Source organism: Lampetra planeri, chromosome 7, assembly GCF_965212315.1.
Source record: "Lampetra planeri chromosome 7, kcLamPlan1.2.h2, whole genome shotgun sequence".
Lineage (NCBI taxonomy): Eukaryota > Metazoa > Chordata > Hyperoartia > Petromyzontiformes > Petromyzontidae > Lampetra > Lampetra planeri.
Genome location: NC_136113.1, coordinates 13010858 through 13027667, shown reverse-complemented (window position 1 = coordinate 13027667; position 16810 = coordinate 13010858). Strand labels below are relative to the sequence as shown.

The window sequence follows — 16810 nt, the reverse complement described above, 5'->3', positions numbered from 1 at the left end:
CAACGCGGAGAGTGGTTTGATTGTTTTGTTGTAAGAAAAGCACGGGCGGCGCTCGGAAGCCAACCGTGTTGTTGTGAACAGCTCGGAAGCCAACCGTGTTGTTGTGAACAACGCTACGTTGTGGATTCGCTCTCTCGTCTTCTTCTTTTCCAATCCGATTGCGTGCGCATTGAACCCCTTTGTGTCGAGACGGGGGTACACGCGAGGTGCGCACATGATATTGTAATAACGAAACCGTGTGCGTGGTCACGTTGATGATCCAATGACACTTTCGAACGTGGTGGAATCGTCCGCATTGACGACTGTGAGGCCAGTTTTGTAAATTCCACATTCCCATGGCAGAGATCATGCTCTACAGGAAACCACTTCATTTCCTTTGTCGCATCAGTGGCAATGATGGGTAAATTAGACCCCCTGAATGGGTTTTACGCTCATGTCTTAATTGTGAACCTCAGGCCCCCAGCGGGTCAGACATGGGACGTTCTACCCTGTATTGTGTAACTGGCAGCGGTTGCCATTTATTTACTCTGCGGTTACTTAAACGTTGACCTTTCTTCACAGCCGCTGACATTGTGGAGACAAGGAAAGCGAGCGCTCACACGTGCCGAGAACAATTTACTCGACTCTAGCAGGAAAGCGCATTGGCCCAGCGATCGCACTGATTGGTGGCAGCAACTGCAATGGCTGCACAAGTCGAAAATATTTGGGGTCGAATTTGGAAGGAAAAAAATACCGAAAATTACGTTCTTTCGTCTATCCACTGCTGGATGCGGGGCCATCCCCACATTGTATAAAGATGGACCCACCTGCATGCTTCTGGGAGATGTTTAACCATACCACCCAATCAGGGCAGGGTGGTGAAGGGTGAGAAATACACAGCTTAGTATTAGATTTTGCTGAACTGCCCTCTGCTGCCCACAACGCTCGTCCATTAATCATAACATGAGTGAACAAGTTTCACTGGCTGGATTCCTGCCTGCCTGGATTCCCGCCTAATTGGCTGGATTCCTGCGTGTTTGGCTAGATGCATGCCTGCCTGGCTAGATTCTTGCCTGCCTGGCTAGATTCCTGCCTGCCTGGCTAGATTCCTGCCTGCCTGGTCTCGTGGCCCTTGGCCAAGTGGTTCACGTCACCAGCATCCCAGAGTTGAGCGAGGTTCGTGCTCTGTGCTGACGTCACGCCCTCCCCCCCCCCCCACGTCACGCCCCCCCCCCCACGTCCCCTCTACCCGACGCAAATGGGAAGCTCATTGTAATCTTTGGAGCAAAACAATATTTTATCTTAATGATTTAAACGTAATCTGTTGCATGTCAAAATTGTTGAAAAAGTTTTTTTTTGGGGGGGGGGGGGGTGGAATATATATAAAGTAAATATAGTTTTCCATCTTTAAAAAGCTGCAGCATTGAATGGTGCTGAATCCAAATAGATATTTCATGGGTTTTTTCGGTACCTTTTGGAAGAATTACACTAAATTTTACAGAAAGCAGTGTCCGTTGCTGGTAAATGATATCCACGTCATGCTTTCACAGGTCAAGCACCATATTACCCCAAATCATTCACATGGCTACATCCATACGGCGTGTTGCCAGAGACAACCAACTGATTTTTACAACAGGGAAAAAAGAGTTGTACATCATTGTCTGGGCTCTTTAGCCATTCGACTGTGCTGGTGGATTGCTTTTTGGTGCAGCCGTAAAATGCTCTTGCATTTCTTTCATTTTTCCAGCTGAGCAAAAAAAACATTTCTTTTCAATTATTTAACCTAGGATTGGCAGTGGTGGTGAATGATGGTTGGTGTACGGTGCGGAGGGGTGTACATTACTTTCATTGATCTATACACACGCGCACACACCTCTCCATGGGGGTTCTTCGCACGAAAAGAAACCCCAATAAGGAAATAAAACATCGAAGGCATTCGTTTAAAATGTTTTATTTCAGAATCTGCTTGAAACTTCAAACAATCCCTTGTGCTATGATGCTGTCTACACCGTTCACAAATCCTTCCATTTTGTTATTTTTTTTTATTTGAAAGCGAGTTTTCCCTGTCGAACACGTCACAAAGATATAACATTGTCCAAAAACTGACTAAATGGGCCAATTTCTACATGAAGTCAATTATACAGCGTTTTGAAAAGACTAGCAAGAACAGCCACACATTCACATTCAGGGCTACAATTTCATACTTTGTTTAAATTCATTTAAATCGCATCAATGCTTGAAAAATAGCATCGGTCTCATTATTTTCGTGAAAGTTAAATGCTGTTAAACCTATCGCTTCGCGGGAAAAAAATATGTTTATCGTTCCTACTTTTGGCGTAATGTGATGGGTGTCTCATTTTTAGTATTGCACACAAACGCATTAAAACGCACAACAGTGAACTTGGTAAAATTTCATGGGAAGACTGTCATGTTAAAGCCAGCCAAAATAAAAAAAATGACAAGCATGTTATTGGGATATTCAAATACACGATTCGCAGTTAGATGTCTTACACCGCTTACATGTACAGAAAAAAAAAACGAAATTAGACAAGTAAATTACAGCCTACGAGTTCTTCGGTTACTTTACTAAGTCTTGACCTTGCATAGCTCATCCTTAGCTTTTTAAGGCACTATCTTCCATTGTTTCGCTTATATAAACGCTCAACAGCAATAAACATTAATTACTGACAGCATAGGACAAGCGTCTCTCTGGAACTCTTCACTCCAGGCAAAACTTAATATCGTCACTTCAGCGTGGACAACTGAAGTCTCAAGAAAATGTCTCTGTAAATATATATTTTAAAAAAAAATGGTCTCGCAAATAAAAGCTTAGGGCAAAGAAAAGTGAATGCTTGCACGAAGCAAACAAGCCACACATCGTGTAATGTCACTGCTTAGGAGTGGTCGTCAAAAGTTCATCATGATGTGGGTGTGGGATGAGCGAGGGGCTGGATACGTTGGCATGAGTCATCAGGTGAACTGTGGGCAAACGAACTAGCGATGGAGTGTGGTTGTGATGGGCATACTTGGTTGGAGTGTATCGTGGTGCTCGAGTGTGTGACATCACCGTTAACTGTTTTCCTCATCAGCCTTGGTCAATCCATTGCTGGACGAAGTTCTTCCTCCCAACGCATTGCCAGTCATTGTGGTTAACTGACCATACTTCAAAGCACTCATCAGTGTGGGTTGGCGAGTATCTGATACACACCTGGGCCGGTGCTAGCTCCGGTGCATGTTCGCTGACGCGGTTGGAGTCATACTATGCACGACCAGTCGCGTGCCCCGGCAAATCCTGGCATGACGAGTGAGTGAGTGAGTGTTGTGTGTGTGTGTGCGAGCAGGAGTTTGTTTGTGTGGCCAACGGCGGGGCTTTGGGAAGGATGCAATGGGCTGGTAACCCCTTCGCCTTCAATGACATTACCAAAGGACCACACACAAAAAAAACTGCAATAAGCTTTTGCCGGAGGTGCCAAGGGGGAGAAGCGTCTATTGCGTCTTTTGGCCAAACCCCGTCTGGAGGAGCCAGGAGACTGAACACTCCGCCATGGGGGTTCCTCGAGTAACAATTGGGAACCACTGCGGCTGGGGAGGAGAGGGTGCTAGACCAGCACCGCCGGCTATCTGGACCTCTGGAATACAGGTCGGGTGTAATGGTTCCGACTCGTGACGATGAGAGGTGGACAGTCCTACACTCGGGGCAGGAAGCTGTCAAATAACAGGGAGTGGTTCATCTTTCCGAATAAAATGAAGAGTGTGGTGGTCAGGTGTAGGATCTACAAGCCCCAGGCTATTGTGGGCTCGCTCCTCCCCATCTACATAGGGTGAGTATTGGTGGTGGCGGTGGTGGTAGTTTACGCCCCTACCAAAGATGAACTTAATGAATGTATGTTGAACTTCATTCACACTGTAGGAAGCCAACCGGTATGCAGGAGGGATGCAGGCAAAGCTGATACGTCGGAAGCCTTCTATGACCACTTGTCCCAGGTTTTGGCTAAATTGCCCTCTCGATTATCTTGTTGGGCGACTTAAATTCCCGAGTGGGTCAAGATACAAGCTGGAGTGGTTGGGAGGCATGGGCCAGATCAGCTCAAAAACAATGGAAGGAGGTCGCCAGACTTATGTGCAGCCCCTGTGGGTGGCTGGCTTATTTATATGCCATGTGTTGAAGTGCGAAGAAAGATCCAGAGCCTGAGAACAGATACATCGCCAGGCATAGATGATCTCCCAAGTGAACTGCTGAGAATGGCGATTGTGTACAGCCTGTCGTACATGACAATTACAACTGCATGGAGCACAGGACGGGTTCCACAGGATTGGATGGATGCCCTGACGGTCCTCCTTTTTTAAGAAGGGGGAATGCACTAATTGCTACAACTACCAGGGCATCTCCCTTCTCAGTGTCAGGCAAAGTCCTGGCACGATTTGTTAAACAGCGTCTTACCAGACATGCTGAGGGAGAGGCTTACAGAGCTCCAATGTGGTTTCAAACCTGGGTGGTCCTGCACAGACGCCATGTTCTTTGCCTATCTGCTACTCTCGAGGTGGAGCGAGTATCAGCAGGACATACATCTCTGCTTTATTCACCTGGTCAGGCTTTGGGTTATTCTTCATGCGTTCAGGGTCCCCTGAGCCTCTGCTCACAATCATTAAGGACAGTTATTGATGGTGGGCAGGGCCACGTAAAGTTACGTGGCTGAGAGTCGAAGCCATTTCCTGTTCACCTTGGGGTGCAGACAAGGGCTGTCCTCTGGCCCCCGACACAATTTTTCGACCACGTAGTTCAACAAGCGTTCCATAGCTATCCCAAAGGAATTTACATCTGGTACAGACAATGCTAGGCTGATCGATGCCCGGGTGCAGTCAAGGGATGGCTCCCTACTAGTCGGCTGACGATCTGGTAATTGCTGCTCACTCTTCTGAACCTCGGACATGCCACGGAGAGATGGGGCTTTACCATCAGCCCCACCTCAAGAAATCACCCCTGCCTAGGTATTTTGTTATCAAGTAGTTCCCCCCCCCCCTCAACTCCCCATGAGTAACAGGGTAGTTGTGGAGAGTGGGGGAGTTCTCATACCTGGGCAGTGTGCTTATGACTAGTTCTGGTTTGGCAGCAGAAGTTTCATTTGTAATCAGTCGAGCAGCATTATCTTTTTTATCCACGACTTAACCTGTGTGGAAGCTACGTGGCCTATTGCTCCACATGAAGCTGCAGGTCTTCTCGGCCAGCCATTCCCTCTCTTCCATATCCCCTCTCTTCTCTAAGATCGGCGTCTGTAGGGGAGGGAGTTCATGAAGTCTGCCGTTTGGAGGCAGTCCCCCTCCAACAAAGGAGAGTAGAGGAGAGATGCTTACAACAATGAGTGGGACGCCAGGTGGATAAAATGCGGCAAGTTGGCACGGTGGGCAGCACAGGTGGCCCATCTGTCAGTCATCTCTGTCAGTCAACCGCTAACACCTGGGTCTGTCCGTGACCTGCCAGCGAGCCTTCGACACTTCACGTGGTCTCAAAGTGCATCCCGCCTGGCATAAGCGCTGCAAGTGAATTTACCGCCACTTAGTGGCGAATGGCGGCTGTAGTTGTTGGTGGTGGATGTGCTGATGGTGTTGTTGGTGGAGGTGCTCGTGATGCTCGTCGTGGCTAGTGGCGATTGCCGGTGCCTGGGTTGTTACAGCTGATCCTCATACTGCTTGCGGAAGCAGTCTCCAGCTGGGAAGAATTCCCAGCAGCGCTCCTGGTACATCTTCCACACATACGACTCCTGTGTGCGTGCAGAGGATGCGAAGAGGAATCAGGAGGGGAATGGGGTGCCGGGAGGGGGGGGGGGGAGAGAAATATATTACCCATATTGGATCGAGGATAATCTGTGCAATTTACAATTCGCGTCTCGTCGCAGGATGCTCCATCCTGTCGCAGTGTACTCCTTTGTCAATCCAATGCTGGATGAGGGCCTCGCGGGTTTTGGCGGTTATTTGACCATACTTCACCTCACTGTTCTTCTTGAAGTCAGGATATCAGAGTCTGCTATGAACCCATCTCTTTAAAGTGGCTTTCCCCCTTTAGTTTGGTCGGTTGGCCTGGGCCTGTTTTTATTTCCTGATTTCCATGGATTACGCATTGAGATCCTAAGATGGAATGCGCATTATAAATTATAATTAGTATTATTATCGTACGTCACCTTTGCAATGCTCAGCATTATCAACATGACACAGTTTTTTTCGCACAAAATCAATAACTACCTACAGGCACAATAGATAAAGATACACAGACTTAAAACACTGTATCTGTTGCAAGACGTTCAATAAAAGTGATGAGCGATCGCATGATTTGATTAGAAATAACAGTCTTATTTATTCGATATATGCATGCTTTTATATCGATTGAGCTGTCATTTCATTCACATGATGCTATGTGGAAACATCCAGAATGCCATCATTCGGCATATCCATGACATTAGGGGGGATGTCCCCCAATGACAATTGGAGACTTACTTCTGGAGTCACTTCTTGTCCGAGACAGTCTTTGTGAAGAATTGTTTGCCAAGTGTCAGTCGTCTGGTATATATTTATATAGTTTTTGTTCCTCGGAGCCAGGGCAGGCTGAAGTGAACAAAAGCCTGTTGGTATTTACGCAGTCGATGCCAGAGGTCGCAATCGGGTACCCGATACCCGGTACCCGTTTGCGACCCTGGTGCGGCCGGGTACGGGTATGGGTAAGGAATCAAAACCCGTTTGCGACCTCTGGTCGATGCTGACTGGGCTGAGACGATGAACTCGCTACACTGGACTAGAGAACAATCGCAGGTGACCCCTTGGATTTGACCCCAGGAGCTCGGCAGAGCTGGCTCTTGGCTCTGTCGCGGCCATCTGAATTTAATGTTAGCAACGAGTATTTTTATTTCTGCAGCGGCAATATTTGATTGAGCCACAATCCATGTGTAGAAACATTAGTTGATCCAAGACCTAGATACTTGTCTAAGCATAACAATATCCTTTGTCTAAAACTGCTTCAGGGAATCTCGAGAATGTTTTGGGAGCATCCTTTCTTGGCATGATAGTCCAATTATCTTCTTTGTATTTTTTTGGATACTATTGTCGGGACGAGAAAAACACACGCTTTAACACAATCCTCAGAATCGAATCAGTGACATAAGTCCATAACCGTGCTTGCATTAGCAAAGCACTCATGTGCATATTACATCACGACTAAGGTGTAAACAACAGGCTGTTGTGACTTTATCCAAAAGCTACCATGCTCGAGCCAAAGCTATTTGAGCGTGCAATCTCGTCCTAAATGAATCTGTTGATTGATTTGTCCTGCAGTGGCCGTTGTACCTGTCCGGTGTGTTCAGTCTCATCCTTGTTGATGAGATACATCAGGAAAAACCTGCGCAGGGACAACACACGCCAGACAATGTTATTATTAACGCAGCTCTCGCAGATTTAACACAGCCCGCGCGGCGCATGAACGGCATCTCAATTACATGGCGTGGGATCTCAACATCGCCGCACCGTCAGGAAATTTCCCTGCGAACGCCACGTGCTAGCATGCAATGCGGTGATTTCACACAGCAACAGAAAAGCTGCCGTGTTTTATTTGATATAGATATTTTTGTATTGTTTTATTTCCACTACTTTCACTGATGTTTTTACATCACTGGCTCGAATCAGGTACACATCTGCAAATGTTATATAGGAGGCGTTGCGTCGAGGCCATGTCCATGCCTTCGTCGCGTTTCCATGATTTTGCTGCTATAAATTTCCACATGATAAGCCACTTCGGTGAGCTATCATTTGTGGCCAGGTCGCTTCTGGACAAGAAGCTGATAACTCAGTGGGCCTTGCCTGGTAATATAAACATTGTTGAGTTTGAGTAGTGCTACGGACCTGGCAATCAAGAGTTTGATTTCCCACTCATGGCTAACAACAGTGGCAAATATTTGAACCGGTCCTGGTCCTCGCTTACGAAGACTCAGCCTTGCATGAGTACCTTGTGCGATGTGTAAACATCATCACTTGTGAGACAACTGGTGGCCGGGCGTGGTTCTGTCATTTGGTAACTGTGATGACGATGTATGAAACAAGTCTCTGCATTCGCAATACCCTCAATAGCCATGATGTTCGACGCTACCATACAACACCTCAATACTTTTTAGTGCTTAAACATGGTGTTAATAGTATCTTTATCAAGGCTAGATCCAAATAGCACCGTGCATGCTGTTAATGAAGTGATGCCATTCTGCGAGCGAACCACCGTCAACACGATACGAACTCCTATATTGTCTAAATGCAGCAGTGTCTTCAGATTATCAGCGCAGTAGTCTAGTGAGCAACACAGACACAGTAACTATTGGCGGCTTTAGCAGACGCCGGAGTGAGATTAACATTGCCATTACCTGCAGCCCTGATAACGATGAACCTGAAAATGAGGAAGGGCTGAGAGAGACCCACAAGTGGCTCTGGTTTCAACTCTCAAGAGGTGGCCGTGCTACCCTTGAGCAATCCTGTCATCAAGATGCCGTGTCGAGTCAAACGAGAGTAGGGTAGTGCTCATCTGGCTCCTGAGCCAGTGGCGGATATTCCACATTCCTATGGCGAGTGTGCCTCGTAGGGATTGACAGCCGTTGCCCTTCCGGAGATGGATGGGCCGAGTAAGCCACTGATCTGAATTTAAACTCGAAAACTTCGGATTGGTTGTTGAGCGTTCCGACCACATCCGGACGAGTATTTGGAAGCAGTGCGATTCCGCTGGCAGTTTAAACCCTGAATCACGTGCGCCGCAGCGATTCCGCGTAAAAGCAAGTGGCATTTGACGGTCGAGCACCGGGCACTTGACAAAAAAAAACACAACACAGGTTTAAATGTAATGCAGGTCACGTCTAAGTGTAATTCAGCACAAAATTAAATATAGGGCAGTGTGCACTGAATGCACGAGAGTTACCCCTCGATGACCTGCTGCTGCCTGGGTACAGAGATAAGATGCTGATTAGCCAGCAAACCCGGATTAGTGAAAATGCACCAACTGTTATCTGGGCAATTACAATTGCGACGTATGCTTCGGAGAGCTCGGCTACTTATTGGATCTTCTAGCCTTCAGCACGGCGACACAAATATGTAAAATGTGTATAAAAACAAAAAAAGTTTCATAAGTGCAATTAATTTAAGGAAAGCTGGCGTAGAAACTACGGGTGTATGAACAACAGTAGCTAGCAGTCGTCACAGACACTTGCCTCCGCCACCACCCAGAGCCCCCCAAATTGAAAATGGTTCCCATGCGATCTCTCGTAAATCTCGTTCATTGCAGGTGTGATTGATTTTGAAACCCTTTTCGTCCGAGTGCCTGTTTCAATATTTGTTTAAACAAATGCATAAATAAATGAGTCTCGGCCGCATTGGCGACGGATTGCTAAACCCAGACATTTACGAAGGCACCCAGTGGATCACTCTGTGGTAGTGGATCAACTGCTTACAGCACCACGTGACACTGTGACCACCACCCCTAAAAGTGATGTAACACGTGGCCAACTTTATTACAGCTGCCTTGTTAAAGACATAATTGCATTTCTCATTTGTTTTATGTTCATCGAGCAATAAACCTCGTGCTTGTGTCGAGCCAATATGTGGGTTTATCACGGGGTCATAAAACGTGCGTTTGCGATACCATCTAAATGTAGCACCAATTCGTGCCCGTCTCCAGCATTAGCCTTGCGGGGTCAGTGCTGTGTATAGGCTGCGGGCTTTAAAGTGACCTCTTTCAGAGCCTTAGTTAACCAAGAAGGTCCCATTAATGTCAGCATCTTAAGGCAGGATGGGCTGTTGCGACTGTGGCCTTCAAACCCCTCCGTGTTGTGGAATGTAAAATATCATATAATATACATAAGCATTTTTAACGTGTGTGTGTGTATCTTGTGTATATGTCCGTGCCTGTGTGTACATTCTTGTTCCTGTGGCTTCAGTGGGACAAACATTACCATTTCTAAGGTTTGGTGACAGTTGGTTAAGTTAGCTATTTGCCAAAGTGTTTAATAACTGGGGAGAATGTTTGGCAGAAAACCAACTATCGAGTCTGTATATCGATCTGTGCTATAAACGGTAAGTGTATACAACGCGTGCACAAAAAGCCCCCCTTGCATCACATTTCATTACAAAAATGATTGAGTGAGGGAATGCAAATATAATGACCTCCCACAAAGGCGACAAAACTAAAATTTGGCACAACTATGCTCGTCGTATTCTTTGTGCACGCCGTGTATTTTGTTGGTTAATACACACGCAGTATTAACCAGGGCAGCCAACTGGGCTAGAACCACGAATCTAATGAAGCAGTTTTTTGGCAAACGCACTACCGCTCAGCCCTCTTGCACAGCCCAAATGTCTTCTTGGTTCTTTCGGTAAAGTAACGTAGAATGGAAATAATAAAATAATAAAAATAAAACATAATAAAATCATTCTCACGACGTTTGGCGGGGGGTTTAAAGTCATTATGCCCCCCGCCAAACCTCCTACGCATTTCACAAGTAGTACTAATCGCATATCTGCATTCCCATAAATATGATAAATTCCTCTTGATATGCAAATTATTTTGTCAAGGCGCTCTTTTCCCCCCTCCATCCCAGCTTAAATAGTCGCTCCAAGCCTGGGGTGTGTCATTTAGACTCTGTCTTCTCGACAGACCTGTTCTCCACCTGAGGACGGCTGCTTGCGTTGTGGCCGAAACGTCGTGAGAATAATTGTATTATGTTTTATTTTTATTATTTTATTATTTCCATTCTACGTGACTTTACCGAAAGAACCAAGAAGATGAATCCCTGCAGTCACGAAAGCTTTAAATCGAAATTCAGCCCAAATGTGTTGTTGGAAAAAAACCCGATAAACACATTTTCAAGAGACCTGTCCAACGGCCGCTCCAATGCGGGTAAACTAAGAAATGTTAATATCCAGGGGGCCACTCACATGTAGTTGGCGAGGTTGTGTTCCTGCAGGGTGTGCGTCTCGAAGCCGTGCGGCACCGTGTCGAAGTAGTCGTTGCCCATCCCGCAGATGAAGCATTTGGTCTTGAAAAGGATAGCGACATTTTTGTTATTGGGGGGGAAGGGGGCGGTGGTGGTCATTTGGCATTTGCACGAATGAGTACAGTATTTTGCGGTGCAAAAGCTCACGAACGTAAACTTGCATGCAGACGCAGCTAGAGACGCGGGAAACTAAAGCGATAGGTAAGCCGCGTGGCCTTTGCCGTTCATTCACTTCCATGCTAAGACAGGTTTATGCAGGGGATGTGGTATTTTGATGGGGAAAGATGGGCGAACAATGGCAATGCTAAAAAGTAAGAGTCAAATAATAACGGAGAGCAATTGTTCATGATGAATGAAAACAACTCTTCCTTTTGGCGGCACATTTATTTAGCAATGTTTTCCACCGCATTCAAAACATCGGCAATCTCTCTCAACTCACCCAAATCCCCTTATGAAAATGGAACATGAAAGATAATATGCAAGTGAGTACTTCGAAGAGGAGGATCTTTGCTACTGCACGAATAAACAACTCTTTGAACCGCAGTGCGAATGACCGATGCGTGAGCTCCTCAGAACCCGGGCTGGGTGTACGGGGCCATGTGCTTTGAACTCCCACCTCCATGTCCTCCTTGACCTGCTCCTGTTGGTCTCTCAGCTCCCCAAAAGCGTCGATGATTAGACCTGTGACGGAGGAACAGCAGGCACGCGGCTTATGAACATTGGCATCTCCCTTCCAATCGGCAGGGATCGATATACTTTTACAATTTGTACTTATATTCGTTATCAATTTTTACGGATACATTTTTTGTGATTTGCTTCCCTTTCCTACACTGCAATCACTTTTTGTACTGTTTGTTGTTGTAACTTTCTGACCCACCCCGACCAGACATCTGTGAAAAAGAGCTTCATAGCTCACTGGGTTTTTCCAGTATAAATAAATATTCTGATTTTGATCTGGCTGCAGAATAGGCTAGTGGTCAGCACGATCGTAATTTTGCATGCGGTCAAGCTTTTCCCATGTGTCTTCACAAGGTTGCACTGCGCTGCATGTTGTTCGGCAAGATGCCTGATGTTTAACTCCATGTGCTGGGAATTGCTTCAGGAACCTCATCGATCTTTAAAAAAATTATTTTCAGTTCACGAATACACTCCCAGCACGTGTAGCGAAACGTTGGACGCCAGGCGGAACACGCGGCATAAGCCAAAAACACTTGAGAGAGAGACACGGCACGACCCCCCAAAACCTACGCTGTTGCACGGAGTCAGTTCACAAGGAGTTGACAAGTGAGCCCGTGCTCTACCCAACTGGGAAGAGTTGGCCACTGCACACGGACTAACTACAACGATGACGAAACGGGCACGAGGGGATCAGAAATTAGGGCAGGGGGGGAAACTTTCCCACCCCGCACCCCGTTATCAGGTGCATCAAGGCCATCGCCGTACCCCATAAACAGTCTTCAAGGGGCCTCCGTGGCTAATTGACACGGGCCCCAGTGGCTGCTCCCCATCCCGCAACTGCAAAATTGTTCCCACGCGCCTGAAGGGAGGGGAAGTGTCTCCGGTGCCTCCGGATTGAAGTGGAAATGACAGCAGCGCGGGAGAGAACCTAAAATAGCTTCACCTTCTGTTCCATGTTTCACAAAAGAGTCACCATTGTTTACGTTGAAGGGCTATTAACCGTTCTTGGTGATGAGCATTCATTTCAAGGATGCATCCACACATGAATATTCATGCTAGGGGGGGGTGGGGGGTGTTGGGGGAACGAAGGCAAAAATCTGTAAGCTGCGTTCCCCAAGCAGCGTGGGATTTTTTCGGAGTTAATCGTATTTCTCGGTTTCGAGGGCCGCGCCGATGCTCGACGAGGGTGGGGAGGTCGCTTGACGCGGCCGAGCGCTCGACACGAACCCGCGTGGGATGAGCGCGCGTGCACGCGCACGGCGGCGGGCCCCCGTCAAGTGGGGTCCATTTCCCCGAGCGTGCGTTTCACCGCAGAACGTCACGCGCGCGAACTGCACAAAGTGAGCTGCCATCTCTGAATGGGTTGAAGATCCCACGCCGCATCTTAGCGGCGTCTCCTTTTATGAGTTGTTTGTTTTGGTTTTTTGTTATCGTATTCCTAAGGCACGGGCTCAAGCTGTGGGAACGTGGAGCCACTTGTCGTGTAACTGACGCTTGTTTGCCCAAGAAGGCCTCTCTGAGCTTTATGCTTTTTTTGGGGGGGGGGGTCCTCCAAGTTTTCACAGTCGGGGCTGATGATGATTGTAATGTATGATCCCAATCGAGTAATTTGCGTGTCATTTTTCACATTCGGACCTTCGATACAGGCGCACAAAGGCTTACTCTTTGCAAACCACGTCGCGGGGTCTTTTAACGTCCACTGCGAAGCGAGTGGCCGCGTACATTTTTTTTCACGGCGAACACACACACACACACCGCGCAATAATAGCCAGGGCGGCCACTGGAGATCGGACCGTGAACGACTGCACCAAACGGTAATCGTGCGCTACCGCTGGGCCACATCACCACCCTGACTTGGCACCGGGAGGTTAAAGTTCAAGTCACTGCGTGGACACGGGGAGTCTTTAGACGAGGCCACGGTCAGTCACAGGCGAAGCGTTTTTGTGTGCCGACATCTCTGTGGTTTGGGGCCGAGCGAAGATCGCCAGACACGCAGAGCAACCGGGGAGAGCATGCAGCGTCTTTGCACGTTTTGGCTTAAGAGTATAATAATTATATTCATTATATTGTACAAATGCCAATTCGATGTATTGCAGTATTTCATGTGCTCTTGCAATGGTGCACTATCCACATCAGCAAATGTGTTTTTTTTTTCAAGCCTTGACCAAACGAACATGTTCATGAATTATAATAAAAATTATTGTGATTAGTTTAAATCAAATAAAATAACCTCTATATATTCTTTAAAAAACGGTTAAATTGACTGGATTTGCAAATGTATGAGTATGTACTTACATTGAAATGGAATGTTTCATTTCAAGGCTAAAGGGTTAACATTGGTATGCGCTATATTAAGCCGCAAAAAATTGGAAAGTGTGAGAAAATTTAAATTGCCCCTCACACAAATCACTTCCTGTAATTGTCTGCATAGACTTAAGTTTCTGATGAATGGATTAAACCCCTCAAATTTATATATTTTTTAGAAAACCGTCCCAATACATTACGCACAAAGCACAAGACTCCTAATTAGCACGCACAAAAACACTCAAGGATAAATGATGCTCAGTCGCACGACCTCGTGTTTAGCATCTTCTAAAAATAAGCATTGTTTTGAGAAATTCTCTTCGGGTTATTGTGTGGTCCTGGGTGGATGAATGGACGCTCGCCTACAACGCCAATTGGGCAAGTGACATTTTTTGCCTGCTGCGTGGAGCACTTCCCAACTGTACGGCCTGTATCCAGTGTATGCCAGCGGAGCCGGATGTCGGCACGCGCACGCACAACGGTGGAATCGGAGACTACGTTCAGGTCGGTTCACGTTTTATTCTTAAACTGCAACTTGAAACCTGCACCCAAGAGGCGTCACTCTCGGCCTCTCGGTCCACACGGTGCACAAGCGTGTGGCGGTCGCTTTACGGCTCCCAACTGGTACGAACTGGTTGTAGGATGCCCATATCGACCGAGAAATGCTGTGCCCGGGAATCAAACTGTGCCGGGTTCATAGCACATTGCGCCAACCACCACTTGCACCGCCACTCCCCCTGTTCATTACCGAGCTGTAAGGGCTCTGGATTGCTAGAGGCCACTTTCATCCGCGGCTGTTCGAAATGGATTTTAATTATTTAAGGAATAATGGCACTGTGGTTAACATGCTTGAATCACGATTGGAAGGTCACAAGTTCAAATCCCGTTCAGGGGTCTACTCGGTTCATCATCCACTGTGGGAATGCAAAATTGAGGGACACCAAGTGGAGATAAGCGTCACTCATTCGCTCATCTGAGCAAGGAGGAGACACCACTTTGATTTGACTTGGGGCTAAGGGCTACATGATTATCTGGAACAAAAGTGGAAGCACCCCCCACCGCCCCCCCTGCCCACCCTCATCCGGTTTGCTGGTGTCTGTGGTGGACGGCTCACCCTGGATGATGGCGAGGAGGATGACGATGACGAAAAAGAAGAAGGTGATGTCGAAGACCATGCGCCACAGCTCGTAGGGGTCACCCGCCGGGTCCTCGATCTCATCGCCAATCCCGCCACCCGCCCGCACGCCCACGTACATGTGGAAGATGTAGCACTGCAACCGGTGGGACGTGGGAGCAGCAGGACGTGAGCAGTGTTATTTTACATTATATCGTCGTCGTCGTCATCGTCGTCATTGTCGTCGTCGTCATCAGCAGCAGTAGCAGCCATTATAAATCTGCAGCGGGGTTGAAGGTCTCTCCCCAAGCCATCGGGGTGTCTCTCACAGACCTGTGGTGTAACAATTAACCTCGCACCTGCATGTCTCAAGCTAAGTGAACTGAATTAAAAGTATTGCATTGTAAAAAAAGATATACATGAAAAAAGGGAAAAAAAACAGTCAATAAAAATAACCCCAGTGAGAGCCCAACTCACGCACGTGTCACCCAGAAGGAATTCCATCAATGTCTGGCACTGCTCTTTCTGGACCACTTAACCGTTTCCCACCAATTTTAAGAAGCAAAAGGGTCGCGAGCGAACTGTAAAATTGTTGTTATAGATCAAAGTACAGTTTTTATATTTTCTATATATATTTAGAAAAACATGTTTAAAAAAAATGGGGTTTTGTAAATTGATAAAATAAACATTGCTAAATTCATCAGTCTGTGGGTGATTCACATTGGCATGGGTTTCGACGTGATCGCCCTTGCAATACAGACACCCGAATGAATATCACGCATTCTTGATAAAGTCAGAGGCCATCCGTCAAGTCTTTTTCACAAACACGGTTAGAGCAACTCGACTCGTACAATCAATGTGACTCGTACAGAGAAGATAAAAGTACGTCCCACGAAATAAATGTTCTAATTATTTGTACATTTATTAAAATACGTTTTAAGATCCTGAGGTAATTCTTGGAAACACTTTTTGTTGTTTTGACAGAAAATGTGTTGAATATGGTAGTATTCTTGGTAACTTTGATCAAAGGAGTTATTTGTGTATTTGTGCAAGTCGTGAAAAACGGGCTAGAAATACACGTGAGAAGGAGGAGGAGGCGCAACACCGGCTATTGTGTCACGCCTACGCAAACCTCCATTGGGTAGGGTAGTGACCTCTGAGTTACCAAAAAAAAACAACATATCTCGGTAAAAAATATCTCACAACACCGGCAGAGGGGAGAACTGCAATGGCAACTGACAAAAAGACGGGAGTTTTTAATTCCTGGGGAGACTTATAAATTTCGCAGAATAATTCCCTAAAAAAAAAGGACATCGTGGGAAAACCAGTACTTGTGGACACCCTATCTGTGGACCTGAATGAGCCTGTCCAGGAGTGAGAAGCAATAAGCACAAGGAACCAACTCGCGCGAAACCATTAAATTGGATCGCCCTCCACGAACTCACGATCTACGCTCACCTTAGTGTGGCGCCCTTAGTCACAGAAGGACATCCTTTCAGAAGACAGTTAGAAGAGTGCCATCATTTTGACTACATTAGTGGCTTTAAGGTCAGGTTGATTACATTAGCGTGCCGACTTGGTCTAGTCAAGGGGGCTCTGTCAGTCGGAGGCGTGCATGCAGAAAGCAGGGATTTCTACGGATTAGTTGGGAAAGCGGGAAAAGCGGTGGATTTGCTGGGATTAGGCCCTGGTAAATTTGATTGTTTGCCTGCCTGCAAATGTTAAA

At 46.8% G+C, this 16810-nt stretch overlaps 1 protein-coding gene across 1 annotated transcript in view; it reads right to left on the bottom strand.

Annotated features, from left to right (window-relative positions):
* Positions 1–1914: 1914 nt before the first annotated feature.
* LOC144720153 (ryanodine receptor 2-like) overlaps positions 1915–16810 on the bottom strand; it is a 289470-nt gene continuing 274574 nt past the window's right edge. The window contains exons 98-102 of the mRNA XM_078596660.1: positions 15085–15241; positions 11605–11669; positions 10930–11030; positions 7312–7363; positions 1915–5738 (exon numbers count right to left, since the gene is read on the bottom strand). Of these exons, the coding sequence (XP_078452786.1) occupies positions 5646–5738; positions 7312–7363; positions 10930–11030; positions 11605–11669; positions 15085–15241 (468 nt within the window). The 3' untranslated portion in view covers positions 1915–5645. The remainder of the gene's footprint in view (positions 5739–7311; positions 7364–10929; positions 11031–11604; positions 11670–15084; positions 15242–16810) is intronic.